At 25.1% G+C, this 19,276-nt stretch overlaps 4 protein-coding genes across 5 annotated transcripts in view; 1 reads left to right on the forward strand and 3 right to left on the reverse strand.

Moving 5' to 3' along the window:
• The window catches only part of LOC127281157 (uncharacterized), a 62,768-nt gene extending 51,535 nt beyond the window's left edge, over window positions 1–11,233 (reverse strand). Inside the window, exons 1-2 of the mRNA XM_051304695.1 lie at window positions 10,963–11,233; window positions 628–703 (exon numbers count right to left, since the gene is read on the reverse strand). The gene's annotated coding sequence lies outside the window, so the exon portion shown is untranslated. The remainder of the gene's footprint in view (window positions 1–627; window positions 704–10,962) is intronic.
• Window positions 1–14,411, forward strand: part of LOC127281147 (vacuolar protein sorting-associated protein 37B) — a 53,082-nt gene extending 38,671 nt beyond the window's left edge. Inside the window, exons 2-5 of one of the 2 annotated variants that reach the window (XM_051304684.1) lie at window positions 11,876–12,022; window positions 12,576–12,747; window positions 12,989–13,071; window positions 13,547–14,411. In XM_051304684.1, coding sequence (XP_051160641.1) covers window positions 11,891–12,022; window positions 12,576–12,747; window positions 12,989–13,071; window positions 13,547–13,792 — 633 coding nt within the window. In that variant the 5' untranslated portion in view covers window positions 11,876–11,890 and the 3' untranslated portion in view covers window positions 13,793–14,411. Of the gene's footprint in view, window positions 1–11,591; window positions 12,023–12,575; window positions 12,748–12,988; window positions 13,072–13,546 lie in introns of those variants that run through there. The other variant, XM_051304683.1, reaches the window with a different exon arrangement.
• The window catches only part of LOC127281139 (thymidylate synthase), a 191,096-nt gene that overhangs the window by 104,099 nt on the left and 67,721 nt on the right, over window positions 1–19,276 (reverse strand). The gene's annotated exons all lie outside the window — the stretch shown is intronic.
• Window positions 14,762–16,711, reverse strand: LOC127281144 (dnaJ homolog subfamily B member 9-like). The gene is made up of 2 exons (XM_051304681.1): window positions 16,375–16,711; window positions 14,762–15,671 (listed from the first exon to the last, which is right to left on the reverse strand). The coding sequence occupies exon 2, from the start codon at window positions 15,662–15,664 to the stop codon at window positions 14,951–14,953; it is 714 nt and encodes a 237-aa protein (XP_051160638.1). The 5' UTR covers window positions 15,665–15,671; window positions 16,375–16,711; the 3' UTR covers window positions 14,762–14,950.

Raw genomic sequence — 19,276 nt, forward strand, 5'->3', positions numbered from 1 at the left:
CGTATCTAACCAGGGAGAATCCACCTTCGGGCGACGACCTTTTCCTTTCGCACCGAATCGATCTCAATTTTCATCACGAGCTCACATACACACAAACAAGCAACACAGGACGCCGACACGAGAAAAATATTTTCCAAGCCTTTCAACTCACCCAGGTTTTGGTGCGGAGAAATTATGCAATACTCTATAGTATTGTGACAAATTCCATGCAAGAGTGAATAAAAAAAAAAAAAAAAGAGACGCCTGATTATCCCATTAAAAAAAAATAATAATTAGTTAGAATTTTCATTTTTCGTATTAGAATTTGAGAGCATTTTAACTATTATTCAAAAAAATTACTTAAATTGAGGGTTTTTCCGTTCCCTCAATTATTTAAAGAGAAATTTTGTTTTATAAAAGTTTGGTTTGATAAAAAAGTGATGTAAAATGTTGAAATTCTAATTCTTTCAAATGAAAATTCAAAACTAATGACTAATAACTAACTAATAAATAACTAATAACTGTCAATTTAGACAGATTATTTCGAAGAATGTATAAACTTGACATTTTGCTTCGTCATATTTATACCATGTCGTTGCGATGAATGATTTGTCTTTTGAGGTTTTCAAAACTTACTTTTATACTTACATTGTCTTCTTATTCACTGCAGCTGGATTCAATTTGATGATGACCACTTCATAAAACACTCAGCCATATTGTCAATCTGTAACCAAAAAAAGTATAACAATTATTATCAATAGAAAATAAATTTTGAAAAATCATTTTTTACATACAAAATCTGCTTCTTTTAGGGAGATTTATTTTTTATCTTTTTCTGTCCTATTTTTAACGAGGAGGTACACGTGATTAATTTTTTCTTTTCTTTTGTTAAATTATAGACTTTTGATATACCTAATCCCATTTGTCAGTATGGAGACTTTGAACATTAATACTATTATATATTGATATCTTATCGGATGTCCGATACAAACGCCTATGTGTCACATATTGTCGATTTAAAAATATGTCTGAAACATCTGTTTGGTGTTTTCAAGGACATCTAGAATACGTCGTCCTTTTTATATATATATACTTCACATTCATATTTTTTCGTATTTCGGATGCAAATCTCACATTTGTCGGAGAGACAGAAGAGACGCGTTTCTTTTGAAAACGGAAACTTCGCAGACTCTTGCGAAAAGATTCTATTATGCACGATTTTTTTTTTGTGTTACAATGAGGTGGTGTGCCTTTTAAATAAACTAGTCACACACTTTTTAAGAATTGATTCCTATAATATTGTAAATACAAAAATTTACTATAATAGATTTAAAATTTTCAAAAAATTAAATTTTACATAGACAAAAATTTGATTTTCAATGACTTTTTTAAATTTATATATAAATTCATAAAAAGTTAGCGAGAAAGGCTATTAACTCACGAGAGAGAGTGTTTGTACTAATTTTGCACACAGTTGTTTTTTTTTTTTACAAAAGCTGGCGCCGCGGTTCTAACTTTTAAATTCGTGAAAACTAACAAAAAATTTTTAGTCTACTGAGTTTAAAATTTTGCGAAATGTAAAAAAAATTATATAGACGCGGAAAAAATTATTCTTGCTTGAAAAAAAAATTTCTATTTTTTTTCTCACTTCAATCTTAATAAAAATAAAGTTTAATTAACCCCTTTTGCAGCAGACGCGATGCTAAAAGCTCTCTCTTCTCTCCTTCATTTTCCACACACACACACACACCCATTTTTTTGTGTGTTTACCTAAAACATCCCTTGCGACATCATAAATTTGCAAAATAAAAAAATAATTTTTCTTACTTTTTACAATAAATTCTCCGTAAAAATTTCAAATATTTTTTTTTAGCAATAAAAGAAATTAATGAAAATTTGGTTTTTTTGAACGAAATCCAGACGCATTTGATGTAAAACATTTTTTCTTTTACTTTTCTCTTTCTTTCTCTTTTGAAAAAAACGGTCGATATTTATTTAAAGTAAGTTTTATGCGTGCTTATGTGCGTAAATGCTTTTAATGCCGTTTTGTGTGTACCTATAGCACGAACAGAAATAACTTGAAGCAGCCTCGAAAATTTACTCGCGATTCGTCGTCGTTTGCTCATAATATGACTCCGCGAAATATTGTTCACACGTATAAACATCAATTTTCACAAAATTTGAACTTTTTTTTTACAAAACTATTATTTTATTTTATTCTATTTATCAAAATTAGGATATACAATTTTTTATTATTTTAACGTTTTGAATTAAAAAATTATACTAGTAGCGGTCTAGTAGACCGATGCGCGCGCAACTATAGACTTCTACGATTATCGTAATTTCATTTTTAAAAAAAGTTGATATTTTAATTTTGCCTAAAAAACATAAATAATATAAAAATAACATCTTTTTTTTACTGTGCTGTAAATATTGAATTTTTTTCTCGAGATTTTTTATTACAAGTTACCTATTGGATTGCAAAAAAAAAAAGAAGAAGAAGAAGCAAATTCTCAAGGGCATTTGGCTCCCTTTCTGTGTTTTAACGTTGAAACTAAATATACGTCAGTCGCCGTGAAATTCGCATGGGATAGTACACGTAATGAGATTCGTCGTTGGTTTACTGCCTTATGGCTTCGCTCTTTGCCGCATATGTTTACATACGTCTCAAAATCACGTCTGTGTGAATTCTCGGTCGCTTAATATACAAAATAAATTTCTTAAAAAAAAAAACCAAAATTAAACAAAATCAAAACAGAAAAAAAATTCTAATTTCTTTTTGATTAATTTTTAGTTAATTTAAAAAAAAAATTGAATTTCTTTTCATAAATAAACTTCCGGTATAAAAAATTTGTAAAATTCGTTTATTTTCGAACGTGATCTTTGCCTTGCTATATTTGACTATAAGCGGTCTCCGAAAATTAATTACCGAATTAAATTATCTTCGTTATCATTGTGCAATATTGTATTGTACGCGCTTGACATCAAGGCTAGGTATATAGATAAATATATATATATATATAATCACAGACTTTTCTCTGCGAATTCCCTGACATATGACTCATTCCAAAGCTCACTCATGCGACGACTAGTAAATGATGTTTTTCAGAGGTCTGTTAAGCTGGCACCACAAGTTTGATATTTTTAAATATCTCCTATGTGAGAATTTAGGGCTCAATTAGGGCTAATTACCGCTCAAAATGAAAAATTTACCGCTCTTTATTTTTTAAAAAAAAGGCGGTTGGTGCTACCTTAACGTTAAGCTGGCACCAACCGCTTAAAAAACCATATAAAAAACAAGATATTTGACAATCCACCCTGACACAATTTAGGGCTTATTTAGGGCTTTCAACTGGACATAAAAAGAATTTTCAAAAAAAAATTCAAAATCAAAGAACACACTCCACCATATAGTTTTTTTTAGAAAGGAGACCCTAATAAAAAGTAGGATATTTAAAATTTGACTTTGCCATAATTTAGGGCTCATTTAGGGCTTTCAAATGGACGCATAAAGAAATTTAATAAAAAATTTCTAAATCGAAAAAAATCTTTATATTTGTTTTAAAAAAGGAGTTGGTGCTACCTTAACTATTAGCTGGCACAACTCACTTCAAAACCCAAATAGAAAATCAGATATTTAAAATTTGACTTTGCCAAAATTTAGGGCTCATTTAGGGCTTTCGTATGGACGCATACAGAAATTTAAAAAACATTTCTAAATCGAAAAAAATCTTTATATTTTTTTTAAAAAAGGAGTTGGTGCCACCTTAACATTTGGCTGGCACAACTCACTTTAAAACCCAAATAAAAAAAAAGATATTTAAATTTTGACTATGCCATAAATTAATGCTCATTTAGGGCTTTCAAATGGGCGTAGAAAGAAATTTTAAAAAAATTTCTAAATCAAAAAAAAAAATTTTATTTTTTTTTTAAAAAAGGAGTTGGTGCTATCTTAACTCTTAGCTGGCACAACTTACTTCAAAACCCTAATAAAAAATCGGATATTTAAATTCTGACTATGCCATAATTTAGGGCTCATTAAGGGCTTTCAAATAGACGTAGAAAGAAATTTAAAAAAAATTTCTAAATCAAAAAAAAAATCTTTATATTTTTTTTAAGAAAGGAGTTGGTGCTATCTTAACTCTTAGCTGGCACAACTTACTTCAAAACCCAAATAAAAAATCGGATATTTAAATTCTGACTATGCCATAATTTAGGGCTTATTAAGGGCTTTCAAATGGACGTAGAAAGAAATTTAAAAAAAAATTTCTAAATCAAAAAAAAAATCTTTATATTTTTTTTAAGAAAGGAGTTGGTGCTATCTTAACTCTTAGCTGGCACAACTCACTTCAAAACCCTAATAAAATATCGGATATTTAAAATTTGACTTTGCCATAATTTAGGGCTCATTTAGGGCTTTCGAATGGACGCATAAAGAAATTTTTAAAAAATTTCTAATTCGAAAAAAATCTTTATATTTTTTTTAAAAAAGGAGTTGGTGCTACCTTAACTCTTAGCTGGCACAACTCACTTTAAAACCCAAATAAAAAAACAGATATTTAAATTTTGACTATGCCATAATTTAAGGCTTATTTAGGGCTTTCAAATGGACGTAGAAAGAAATTTTAAAAAAATTTCTAAATCGAAAAAAAAAAATTTTGTATTTTTTTTAAAAAAGGAGTTGGTGTCACCTTAACATTTGGCTGGCACAACTCACTTCAAAACCCTAATAAAAAGTAGGATATTTAAAATTTGACTTTGCGATAATTCAGGGCTCATTTAGGGCTTTCAAATGGACGCATAAAGAAATTTAATAAAAAATTTCTAAATCGAAAAAAATCTTAATTTTTTCAACAAAAATAAATACTTAGGAATTTAGGGCTCTTGAATGGAACTACATTAGGTGCTCAAAAATGATACCCCAACTTTAAAAACCACCCAAGAGTAGTTCAAACTTAATTTTTTTAAAAAATAAATACTTAGGGATTTAGGGCTAATTTAGGGCTGCTAAATGTAACTGCTTGGGTGTTCAAGAATGATACACCAACTTTAAAAATTACCCCAGAGGAGTTCAAACTTAATTTTTTGAAAAAATTAGCAATAATTCCTAAGTATTTGTTAATTTAAAAAATTAACTTTGAACTACCCTGGGGTAGTTTTTGAAGTTGGTTTATCATTTTTGAACACCCAATGAAATTTTTTTAAAAGCCCTAAATAAGCCCTAAATTCCTAAGTATTTGTTTTTTGAAAAAATTAAGTTTGAACTACTCTGGGGTACTTTTTAAAGTTAGGGTATCATTTTTGAACACCCAAGTAGTTCCATTTAGCAGCCCTAAATTAGCCCTAAATTCCTAAGTATTTATTTTTTAAAAAAATTAAGTTTGAACTACTCTTGGGTGGTTTTTAAAGTTGGGGTATCATTTTTAAGCACCTAATGTAGTTCCATTCAAGAGCCCTAAATTCCTAAGTATTTATTTTTTGAAAAAATTAAGTTAGAACTACTCTGGGGTAGTTCTTAAAGTTGGGGTATCATTTTTGAACACCTAATGTAGTTCCATTCAAGAGCCCTAAATTCCTAAGTATTTATTTTTTGAAAAAATTAAGTTAGAACTACTCTGGGGTAGTTCTTAAAGTTGGGGTATCATTTTTGAACACCCAATGTAGTTCCATTCAAGAGCCCTAAATTCCTAAGTATTTATTTTTTGAAAAAATTAAGTTAGAACTACTCTGGGGTAGTTCTTAAAGTTAAGGTATCATATTTGAACACCCAATGTAGTTCCATTCAAGAGCCCTAAATAAGCCTTAAATTCCTTAGTATTTATTTTTTGAAAAAATTAAGTTTGAACTACTCTTGGGTTGGTTTTAAAGTTGCGGTATCATTCTTGAACTCCCAATGTAATTCCATTTAGGAGCCCTAAATTAGCCCTAAATTCCAAAGTATTTATTTTTGTTGAAAAAATTAAGATTTTTTTCGATTTAGAAATTTTTTATTAAATTTCTTTATGCGTCCATTTGAAAGCCCTAAATGAGCCCTGAATTATCGCAAAGTCAAATTTTAAATATCCTACTTTTTATTAGGGTTTTGAAGTGAGTTGTGCCAGCCAAATGTTAAGGTAGCACCAACTCCTTTTTTAAAAAAAATATAAAGATTTTTTTCGATTTAGAAATTTTTTTCAAATTTCTTTATGCGTCCATTCGAAAGCCCTAAATGAGCCCTAAATTATGGCAAAGTCAAATTTTAAATATCCGATATTTTATTAGGGTTTTGAAGTGAGTTGTGCCAGCTAAGAGTTAAGATAGCACCAACTCCTTTCTTAAAAAAAATATAAAGATTTTTTTTTTGATTTAGAAATTTTTTTTTAAATTTCTTTCTACGTCCATTTGAAAGCCCTTAATGAGCCCTAAATTATGGCATAGTCAGAATTTAAATATCCGATTTTTTATTAGGGTTTTGAAGTAAGTTGTGCCAGCTAAGAGTTAAGATAGCACCAACTCCTTTTTTAAAAAAAATATAAAATTTTTTTTTTTGATTTAGAAATTTTTTTAAAATTTCTTTCTACGCCCATTTGAAAGCCCTAAATGAGCATTAATTTATGGCATAGTCAAAATTTAAATATCTGTTTTTTTATTTGGGTTTTAAAGTGAGTTGTGCCAGCTAAGAGTTAAGGTAGCACCAACTCCTTTTTTAAAACAAATATAAAGATTTTTTTCGATTTAGAAATTTTTTATTAAATTTCTTTATGCGTCCATTCGAAAGCCCTAAATGAGCCCTAAATTATGGCAAAGTCAAATTTTAAATATCCGATATTTTATTAGGGTTTTGAAGTGAGTTGTGCCAGCTAAGAGTTAAGATAGCACCAACTCCTTTCTTAAAAAAAATATAAAGATTTTTTTTTTGATTTAGAAATTTTTTTTTAAATTTCTTTCTACGTCCATTTGAAAGCCCTTAATGAGCCCTAAATTATGGCATAGTCAGAATTTAAATATCCGATTTTTTATTAGGGTTTTGAAGTAAGTTGTGCCAGCTAAGAGTTAAGATAGCACCAACTCCTTTTTTAAAAAAAAAATAAAATTTTTTTTTTTGATTTAGAAATTTTTTTAAAATTTCTTTCTACGCCCATTTGAAAGCCCTAAATGAGCATTAATTTATGGCATAGTCAAAATTTAAATATCTTTTTTTTTATTTGGGTTTTAAAGTGAGTTGTGCCAGCCAAATGTTAAGGTGGCACCAACTCCTTTTTTAAAAAAAATATAAAGATTTTTTTCGATTTAGAAATGTTTTTTAAATTTCTGTATGCGTCCATACGAAAGCCCTAAATGAGCCCTAAATTTTGGCAAAGTCAAATTTTAAATATCTGATTTTCTATTTGGGTTTTGAAGTGAGTTGTGCCAGCTAAGAGTTAAGGTAGCACCAACTCCTTTTTTAAAACAAATATAAAGATTTTTTTCGATTTAGAAATTTTTTATTAAATTTCTTTATGCGTCCATTTGAAAGCCCTAAATGAGCCCTAAATTATGGCAAAGTCAAATTTTAAATATCCTACTTTTTATTAGGGTCTCCTTTCTAAAAAAAACTATATGGTGGAGTGTGTTCTTTGATTTTGAATTTTTTTTTGAAAATTCTTTTTATGTCCAGTTGAAAGCCCTAAATAAGCCCTAAATTGTGTCAGGGTGGATTGTCAAATATCTTGTTTTTTATATGGTTTTTTAAGCGGTTGGTGCCAGCTTAACGTTAAGGTAGCACCAACCCCTTTTAAAAAAAAAAAAAAAAATCAAGTAGAGTGTTTTTGTTTTTAAAATTTTTTTTGAAAATTCTTTCTATGTCCAGTTGAAAGCCCTAAATGAGCCCTAAATTATGGCATGGTAGGATTTTAATTATCTCTTTATTTATTTGGTTTTTTAAGCGGTTGGTGCCAGCTTAACGTTAAGGTAGCACCAACCGCCTTTTTTTTAAAAAATAAAGAGCGGTAAATTTTTCATTTTGAGCGGTAATTAGCCCTAATTGAGCCCTAAATTCTCACATAGGAGATATTTAAAAATATCAAACTTGTGGTGCCAGCTTAACAGACCTGTTTTTCAGTCTTTTGAAAAAAAAAAAATCAAATCGAAATTGAAAAATTTATACTTCAATTCATTATAAAAAAAAAATTATTATAAAGAAATAAAAAATTTTAATATTCTACGGAAACATTAAACTTATTTTAATTAAATATATAATAATAATAAAATAAATATATATATAAGAAATTATTTTATTTTTTATTAACAAAATTTAAGTTAATACTTCCAATTCATTGATTCAAAAAAAGAAATCACAAATACGTATTTTGTTTCGTTAAAAAATATTTCCTTTACCAAATAAAAGAGAATTTATTTTTTATTCTCTTTTGTTTTTTTAAACAAAAAAAAAAAAAAAAAAAACGTTTTTGTTACAGAGAAAAAAAATTCTTTGTTTTGTAAAAATAGTTCACGGCAAAAAAAAAAAAAAAAGCCTGAAAGCATTTACGAATTTTTCATCCAGAAAACTGTTTTAAATTCTAGAAAAAAAAAATGTTACCTGCTATTTTTTTTTGTGTATTAACTTAAATTTTGTTAACAAAATTTGCCAAACTAAATAATTCCTTAAATATTTTCTTAAAATAAATAAATATATCCGTACAATAAATAAATATTTTCTTAAAATAAATAAATATTCCATAAAAAATAAATGCAATATTTATTTAATTTAAATTAAAATCTTCAAAGAAATATTTACTTGTTTTAAATAAATTTCATTTACAGCAAAAAAAAAATTATTTCTTTCAACACCAATTTTTTTTTCTTTTTTTTTTTACTTAAAACAAATAAATAATCTGAGTCTAATATTAATTTTTTAAAAATTATATTTTCGATTTAAAAAAAAATTCCTTGTATGCAATTTTATACTTAGAATTTCTTCTTCTAAATGATATAGAAAAAAAAAAAATTAAATTTCCTCAATAATTTAGAATTAGAATAACAAAGAAACAAAAAAAGAGAATAAATTTTAAAATTAGGGGGGGGAAGAAAAAAAATTATTTTTTTTTTTTTTCTTAAAGAGTGGGTTTTGATTTCCCACGTGGGTGATGGATATTTTATGTACGGCATTGCATCGAGCAAGCAAGCTGGCTACCTACATAAAGACGAGAGAGAAGAGACAGGGGAGGGGGAGAAAGAGAGAAAGATAGAGAGCGAGAAAACGTATAGCTGATCCCGGTCGCAACAAGAGGGGACGAGGGAGGCTAGATGAAAAAGGAAAGAATAAATATACAAGAGCAAGTGAGAGAGAGAGAGAAAAAAAGATTGTGTAAAATTGGCAACGTCGCATTTTATAAAAGTGGCAACATCGCCTCACCGGATAACAAACACACGAGTGAACGGAAAAGGAAAGAATCCCGTTTTGACGAGCGAGAGAGAAGAATCGCCGATTCAGGATCGGATTATAATGTTTTTTCTCCCAGAACAAAAATATTTCCTTTAAAATGAAAAATTTCCAAAACGATTTCAAACGTACGATTTAGATTAAAAAAAAAAAAAAACTATTAAAACAAATTCGTATTTTCTTAAATAAAATAAATTTTATAAGAAAAAATTTAGCATTATTTAATTTTAATTTAGCAAAATTTTCATCTATATAAAAATTTTTATTTCATTTACAATTTCAATAAATTGAATAAAAAAAAAAAGAAATTTACTTTTCTTTGTCCTTAAAAAAAACGGTTTTTCTTTTTTTAATTTTGATAAAAAATTTTTTAGTTTCATTAAAATAAAGAAAAAAAATATATTTTAAATATTATATTCGTCTCAAGAATCAGAGTCGAAGGAAAATAATAATTTTTAAAGGGAAAACGTCTTTTCAAGGGAAAAAGAAAAAAAAAAAAATTCCAAAGCAATTATTACAGGTCGGAATATATATATATATATTCACAAAAGCGCTGAAGGCAAAAATGAATAGAGTTTACAATTTAGATCCGTTTTTTTATTTTTCTGCATTCAATGTTATTTTTTTCCATTCTCTCTCTCTCTCATCCACTATATAAATAATGATTGTGGAAAAATTTTCTTATTCCAATGATTTAAAAAAAAAATTTTTTAAATATTCATTCTATGAATAATATTGAAATAAATAATAATAATTAATAATATACTTGATAAAAGATACAATACAAATTATTTGGTAAATATAGAAAAATATTCCGTTAAAAAAAAAAGTAATTTTCACTTATATTTAAAAAGAAATTATTATTATTATTATTAGATAATTTGAAATGAACATTATAATGATTGTTGAATAGAAAAATGGAAGTTAATATATTTTGCAGACGCTCCTTTTGCAGAGAAGAAAAACGATTGTGGGCAAGGGGGATGACGTGATACGACACGAGGGGGGGGAGGGAGAGGAAAGACGATCTAACGAGGTTCAAAACTCACTGAATTCTTCTTTAGAATTTTTCTAACATAATCATTTCTCGGTAATAAATTACCCCTTCATATTATATATATATATATTTAATCCATCATAATTATAAAGCAAAAATAAATCCGATCAAGCAAACAATATATATTTTACATATATTTATATGCAAATTATTATTAATCAGAATTTAAAATTATTTCACAATATTTTTCTCTCGATTCTGTGTAAGTTAATATATTTTTAATGACTTAATTACAATCTAGAAATGACTTTTGACAAAAATTCATTATAACAAAATTATAACATGTTGGAAAAAAAAATTACAAATTCAAAAAAAAAAACGAAATTAATATGAAAAAAATTTGTGTACAAATAAGTTGATAAAAATAAATAAAAGAAGGATATGCGTTCTTCGGCGAGAACAAAAGGGAAATATTCACATAACGGATTTTGTCATATTTCGATGACATAGCTGTTCGTGATTTTCAAGGATGAAGAAATTAAAGTGCTTTGTTTTTTTTTTTTTTTTTTTTTTTTTCTATACATACCATACGTTAACTGAAAGATGGTGAATTATCTTTCGAAGATGATAGATAATTTCCTCCTCAAGGCCTTTTTGCACGTGGCTACAGAATAAAATATTTTCACAATAACAAAACGTGGCACATAATAATATATTGATCTACTCGAATTTTACACTTTAACACTAATTAGTCTAATCAAATTTTTGCTAATATTGAGAAAAAACGTTAAATTTTTTACACTAACATAACCTTACTTTAACACTTGACTCGGCGGGAAACAAAAGAAAACTGTCCGCGAGTTTACAATGTATTTCTTCTCTTCCAATCGTATCATTCAATTGGTTCTACTTGTTTTCACTCGATTGGTGGAAATTTTCCTACTCTTAAATCCTATTGGATAGAGAAGAATTACTCTATCAGTAAACTTGTCCAGTGTCATAATAATACTACCAACATTGACTTGTGAATATTTTCAAAATTAATAATAGTAACAATAGAATTATTATTCTATTGTTACTATTATTAATTAATAACAATTATTATTATATTTTAGAATAATCTAAGAATTAAGAAAAATAAAAATTATTTATTTTAAAATTACATAATTTTTAAATGAAAAATTGAAAATAATTGATACAATTGGCAAGCCTTGTTAACCTTTTCCTGGTATTTACGACGACATCACGAAGAAATGTCACTTGCACAAAAGATACATTTCCAAACAAAAATTTTGTGTAAACAAAGAAAGTAATTAAAGAAAATAGTGAAACTTTATTTTTCAACGACAGTGACGTAGTGATTATTTGATAATTAAGTGTTTATTGAAAATAAGATATCTTGGTTAAATAAATAATTATTTCTCAAAATAAAATACAAAGTGTGCCATTCACTTTGACTGATAAAAGACAAAGTAGAAAAAAATAATATATTAAAAAAAAAAAAAAAAGAAAAAATGTATAAACAAAATTTTGAGCTTGATACTCAGGCTGCTTTAAGAATTATTAAAAATATGAGCAATGATGAATTAAAGGAATTACTAAATGACGATGAGAAATTTGAAGAAGTTATTAAAAATGTTGAACAGGTAAATAAAAAATTGATTTTTTTCCTCTTTGATTCCGAATTTATTGGTGAAAATTTGTATAGTTTTTAAAATTTTTATTATTAATATTTATACGAAAAATTTTTGAAATTTTTAATGAAATAATTGCGAAATTCAATAAAAATAAAATTAAAAAATTTAATAATAAAAAAAATCCAAAACGAGTAAAATATAATTATTTTATTTTTCTTTTTTCAATTAAATAATTAATAAAAAAAAATATTAAATTTTAAAGAAGAAAAATGTTTTAATAAATTTAGTTAATTAAATATTTAAATTCATATTTTAAATTTGTTTATTTTTGGGTAAAAAATGATTTTAATTATTTTTTTTTTTTTTACTTAATTGTAATTAATTAAATTTTTCACGTAATTTATTTTAATTAATTATTTAATGGTAATAAAATAAATTTATACATTATTTGGAATTAATTTGTTGATTTCATTTAAAAACGGAGAAATTTTGTTTTTAAGAGAAAAAAGTAAAAATCGAAATTAAAAATTTTTTTATCACCAAAAAAAAAACTAAATTCCAGTTCAAGGAGTACGAGACAGAGAAGGAAATGTTGATGGCAAGCAATAGATCTTTAGCGGAATATAATTTAGCAAGACAACCAGAATTAGAAGAAGGAAAACAAGAACTTCGTGAATTAAGTGAAAAAGGAAGTTTACTTTGTACAAGTATTAATGAAAAATTGGATGAAATAAGTAAGAATTTATCTACAAATAAAAATGGACTTTATAATTTCATTTTTCAAATTAGAGATTTTTAATTTAAAAATTGAATTTTTTTCAAACTTTGAAAGAAATTGATTTTGAAATTTTTTAAAATAAAGTAAAGAAAAATGAAATATTTCCTTAAGAATAAATTAAATTAAAAGTTCAAAATTTTTTTTTTTTTGAAATAAAAAAGAAATTAAATTTAAAGGAAAATTTTTATTTTTTATAGAGGAAAAACCTGGAATGATGAGTGTAGATACTGCATTGGACATGCTTCAAACAGCTGCATCGGAAATCGATGAACAGTCTGAGGTAAAAATATTTTTGAAAATATATTTTTAGAAAAATATTTTTTTAACATTTCGAAAGAAATGTGAATACAATTAAATTTAAAATTCCACTTAAACTTTTATAAATAAACAGATCAGAATTTATTTATCTTTTACGGTTTTTGAAATATATTCTTTAAAGGAGAAATAAAAATAAAATCTTTTCCTTCCATGAATTTTTTTTCAATTATTTTTAAAGAAACACATTTTTAAAATAAAAAAAAAAAATTCTAAACTCGTTAAATAAAAATTAGAATTTCTTTGAATAAGAAAAAAAATATTTAATTACTGATTTAAAAGACAATCCTTTTTTTCTTAACAAAATAGTTTTTGTCATTTCTTTGTATTTCTTTGGTATTAGGTAAAATTTATATATCTAATAAAAAAAAAATTTTTAGAGTCAAACAGAAAATTTAAAAAAAAAAACTCACGTTATTCTTTTTTTTCTTTCATTTCAGACAGTGGCGAAAAAATTTGTAGATGGTGAAATAGAAGTCGATGAATTTCTCGATCAATATTTATCGTTGCGTCTATTGGTACATTTGAGAAAGGTGAAAGTTGAAAAAATGCAGGAACTAATTAAATCCAAGGACAAAGGAGTTGGTTATCCTGCTTTAGGAAAATTTCCAGGAATGTCGCCTTCATTGCCATATCCATCTGGAATTGTATCAATGCCTATGCCCGTACAAATGCCACCATATTAACCATAATTCTCAAAAAAAAGAAACTTCGTATTTTAATTTCTAGAACAAAAAAAAGAAAGAAAGAAAGAAAAATGAAATTAATGAAAATTTATTATTTTTGGAAATTAAAGAAATAATTAAATTCTATTTTTAATTGCGGAAAAAAAACCAATTAAATTGTTTATTTATTATAAATAAATGCAATAAATTTATTTATTATAAATAAATATTGTTACATTTATTATAAATAAACAAATTCGTTTTTTGTTTCAGTGAAAAAATCGAATTTTTAATTCTAAATAATTCAATTGTATAAAAATAATTATGAAATTCTATTTTCATTTTTGTGACAAAAATAAAGTTTACAAAAATAACTCAATTTTCATTTAAAGTGTTAAAAAAAAATAAAATAATGAAAATTGTTTATAATCTAGCAAATAATTAATTATATTCAATGAATGTACCAAATGAGACGCATCTTAAAGATGAAAATGAACGTTTGAATTTTTAAAAAAAAAAACAAGAACAAAAATTAATTTCTCATTAAGCTGAAATGGTATTGCGAGTATGAAAATTACTTTGTATTTTTACTTTTAAAGTTTGTTAAATATAAATAAAATATTTTTATTTGTAACAAGAAGCAACATTATTTACAAAAGTGACCATTTGCCTTTTTTTTCGACAAATGAAAAACGGGAACATTTTTCAACGAAATCACGAGTGAATATTCAGAAAGATTTTTTTGTTAATTATATATATTATTTAAAAACATAATATTCTTAAATAATATATCATTTTAAACAAATAATTTTCGAAATTAATTTTTAACATATTTTTTAATTTAATTTAATTAATATTTCTTTTGAAAATTATAATTTTTTAAAATTCAATTTATTAAAAATTCAATTTCAAAATTATTGTTAATTATTAATTTAATTAAAATAGAAAGAAACAAAAAAAAATTCAAATTAAATTCAGAAACAATTTTTTTTAAAGGAAAAAAAAAAATCTAAAACTCTCTGAAAACTACTCGACTCGACGCAAATTAAAAAGAAAAAAAAAACTATTTACATTGAAAAAATGTGCCCGAAACATTTTTTTTTACACTATCTACTTATTTTTATAATTTACAAAATTAAACTAGGAAAATTAAAATTTTCTTAAAATTCTCTACAAACGTTATCGCTTTAAATCATTATTATCATTAACATTATCATTATCATTTTTTGTTGGATTATCATAATTATGCTTTGATATTGTTAATAATCCAACAGCAAGAAAAATAACCGTTGCCATTCCAATAAGCAATGTTATTTCTTCATTTACTTTTAATGAATCATTATGATCGTCAACCATTTTCTCTTGAAATTTTATATTTTTTTGTTTTCTCAATACTGTTCGTTGAAATGAATCACCATAATGTGCACGTGTCCATTCGTCAAAATTATAAATTTTTGAATTTCCTGTTCTCACTGGTTTTGGATAATTTCTCATTCGTGATTTATAAAATGCCATATGCTCAATATTTTTATCATCAACATCATCATCATAATAATCATCATTCGCTGATGACGATGATTTTTCATCATGTTTTACATTAATAACACCACGTGCCGTCATACCACGATCATATTGTCGACGAAATTTATAATTACCAATTATTTCATAAGCTTCAGAGATATCACGAAAGTTTTTCTTTGCCCCTTCTTCTTTATTTACATCGGGATGATATTGTTTTGATAATTTATAATAAGATGATTTAATTTCTTCTTGAGTAGCATTATGCTTTACTTTCAATGTTTCGTAATGATTTTTATTTGATTTTGATGCACTTGACATGCCACGCATCAATGAAAGTGGATTTTTATTTCCTTTCAATTGGGGAAAATTCATTTTTATTCTGAAATATTGAGAATAAAATTCAAATGTTTTCAGGGGATAATTGTATTTTTAAAAATTGGAATAATTGTAATTAATTATTTATTTCAAAATTATAATTTTTAATTAAACTTTCGAAATAATATTATTTTATAAAATTGAAATAATTGTGTAATTAATTATTTCAATTATAATAATTAAACTTTCGAAATAATATTATTTTATAAAATTGGAATAATTGTGTAATTAATTATTTATTTCAATTATAATAATTGAACTTTATAAATAATTTATATATATTAAATTGCAAACAATTCAATTCTTTTTTAAAATTAAAAAAAAAACGAGATAATACTATAGACTGAAAAAACAAAACAAGAACAATGAATTTTTTCCTTGAAATTAAAATTTACTTACGAAACATTAAATTTCAATTGTTTTTATAAAAATTGTGGTATTATTGACACGACTGCCACTTTGATATAAATAAACAAAAAATTTATCATAAAACATTTATAAAAAAAACAAATACACGAAATCTTCAAATTGTAGGTTATGTTTAAAAATTCGCAATTAAAAAAAGTCATTACTTATATATTACAAAAAAAAAAAAAAAAAGCAAATAAACTATTCATATTTTACACAATAAATCAGGGTCATATATTTTATAACATGTAATATATATATATATTTGTATATAGAAATAGAAAATATTTGCAACTTACCTAATTTGTGGGTCATATTAAGGTTATACAACGTAGTAAAATTTAAAATATCCTCTCATCCCTCACAAATAAATAAATAAATTTTCAATTCATTGCATTCCATATTTTCAAATAAATTCCGATATTTCGTCAAAAACAACTGTATTTAAAAAAAAAATTATTTCTATAACCTCAAAATTCATTTCTCATGAAATTTTGAAATTTCTTTTAATATTACACTTTTTATATATTTTCTTGTTCGAAGCGAATAAAATTTATGTTTTCTTTATTAAACTATTTTGTAAAAATTGTTTTTTCTTTTTATAAAATACAAAATATATACAATTTTACATATTTTCGCGCAGGTATTAAAGGAGCAGACGACAAAATCTAATTGTCAGAAAGAGAAGAACCAATCGAATTGTTGCTTTTATTGAGAAATTAGATTTGATTGGTGGAAGAATTAATAATGGCCGTGCTTATACGACTTTAGTCAAATAAGTGTTAAATAAATTGAGAATTTCTATAATTTTTCTAAATTTATTATAATATTAAATTAAAATTCTCGAAAATTGAAAATTTTTGCATATTCTTTTTAAGTTAATGTAAAAAGAATGCAAAATGTATTGTTATTAAAAATTCAAAATGAAGATATAGATTAGAATTTGATATCGCCAGTTTCGTCATTTCAGTTAACCGCCATTCGCCGGGCACATTAGTTCAGCTAACGTGATTTCGCCTCTCTTTTTGTGTAAATTAAAGTGATTTTTAATAATGAAAAAGTAAATTTTCTTGAATATCAAATTAGATTAAGTGTGGTGAATCGTTAGTGAATGTTATTTTTAAAAAAATACAGTGATAATCAGTGTTAAAAAGTGTGTCGGGCAAAATTTGCCATTCAGTGAAATAGAAAATTTCCGTGATGTGCCTATTTTGATTGAAATAAATAATTTTTTTTCAATCAGTTTTATCATATTTTGGTGATAATTGTGTGTTTAGTGTTTTTTTTTTTGACTTCAATTAATGCCAAAGACAATTTGTATATTGTACAAATTTTTGAAGCAAATTTGGAATGTGAAAATTTTCAACATGGCGGCGAATTGGCGGGAAATTGAACTTCAAATGGTGAGTTGATTTGATATTTTTAATTTTTACTATATAAATTAACATTTTAAAATTAATATAGTGCTGGGAAATTAATCCACTTTATGTTTATCTTAAATTATTTATCGTTAATTAATAATTAAATTATTAAATTACTGATAAAAGGAATTAAATCGGACACCTCGTGGAGATTATTAGAATTAAATTTACAAAATTTTAATTGAAAATTAAATTTCAATACAAATCTAGAATAAACGTAAAAATTATAATAATAATAATAATAAATAAAAGTTACATTAAATTATATAATTTTATAAATTAATTAATAAACGCAGAATTAATTTTTTTTAAATCAATAATGGTAAATATTGAAAGAAAATACAAAATTTTTTTTTTATATATATATCTATATATGTATTTACAAAAGTAACTTACAACTGACATTTGTGCTTTATATAATCTAAAGAATTATTACTTTCCATAGTGTATACAGTCAAGAACTTGCGCTTATTTTTTCATAATACATATTTAGGTTTACAGTTTCTTATTAATATATATTTATATTTATATCATATAAGGCAAGACATTTTTTTTTTTCCTAAATAATAAAATTTTCTTCGAGGTTTTTCTTTCTTTTTTTTTTTTCTTTTTGTTTTGTTTCCTTAAGGCCATCCGGGAAAAATCCCTAACCTAAAAGTGTTTTCCCGCGCGAGATATTACTCGTAAATAACTTGAAATATCTTGTTCGGATTTGTCGGATTAATTAGATGAGGGCGAGCTGATTAAGAATCATCTCCATTTTTACAAGTAATTTTGTTGAAAAGTATTGAAAATCGTGATTATAAAAGTTGGATTTTTGACAGAAGTGGGAACAGTAGGGGAGGCGAGCACACAGACATTGAATCTATGTGTCAGTGGCCCAGAAGGTGGCGCCAATTTTAGCTAGTGGCCGCTGCTGAACTAACTTACCCCAAATTACTCCACTTTAAATCTTTAATAAAATAATTTCCTCACAATATTATTGCAAAAATGGAGAAGAGCCCCACTCAGTGACCCTTCCTCTATTATTCCTCCAAATGCCAACTCGAAATACTTTATCCTTTAAAGATGAGAAGTAATTTACGAAACCCCTTTTTGCCAATGTTTAAACATTTTTTTCAATAATTATTTATCAAGATTTTGCAAAATTCCGAGAAGAGCCCCTGGCAGGGTACCTTCCTCTATTATTTCCAAAAAATTACAACCTAAAATATTCAATTTTTTTCAAATGAGAAGAAATCTACAAAACCATTATTTTCTCCCGGATGGCCTTAAGAAAAATGTTTCATAATTTCCTGTCAAACTAGTTTTTTAAAAAATAATTATTGATTTAAAAAAAAAAATCCATAACCCATTAAAAAAAAAAAAAAAAATAGTAAATAAAAACGCAAAAAAAATAATTAAAAATTTTTTTTTTATAATTGACAAGAAAATATGAATTTTTATTTCCATTTATGGAAATTTTTTTTTTCTTTTTATTCACTTCTCTTTTTATTATTTTACTCACATTTATTTTTTTTTTTAATCATTTATTCCGTGTTTTTTTTCACTTGTTTTATTTATTTAATTTTTTTTTTACTCATCACTTCAAATTGTTTTTTATTTTACCTAATTCTATTTTTTCGACTTTTTCTTTTCTATTATATTCGATTTACATTTTTTTCTCGCTATATATTTTTCATCCTCACCATCATACACATAATATTTATTCATGAAAAAAGCTTCAGTATAGAAATAATCTCAAACACACATTGATGAGAAAAATTATACAAAAAAAAAA

Source organism: Leptopilina boulardi, unplaced genomic scaffold, assembly GCF_019393585.1.
Source record: "Leptopilina boulardi isolate dan_hultmark-lab unplaced genomic scaffold, ZJU_Lbou_2.1 LbouV2_266, whole genome shotgun sequence".
NCBI classification, from domain to species: domain Eukaryota; kingdom Metazoa; phylum Arthropoda; class Insecta; order Hymenoptera; family Figitidae; genus Leptopilina; species Leptopilina boulardi.

Bases quoted from the DNA above. Each gene is read 5' to 3' on its own strand.
- LOC127281144 (XM_051304681.1), bottom strand. From the start codon at position 15,664: ATGAATTTTCCCCAATTGAAAGGAAATAAAAATCCACTTTCATTGATG.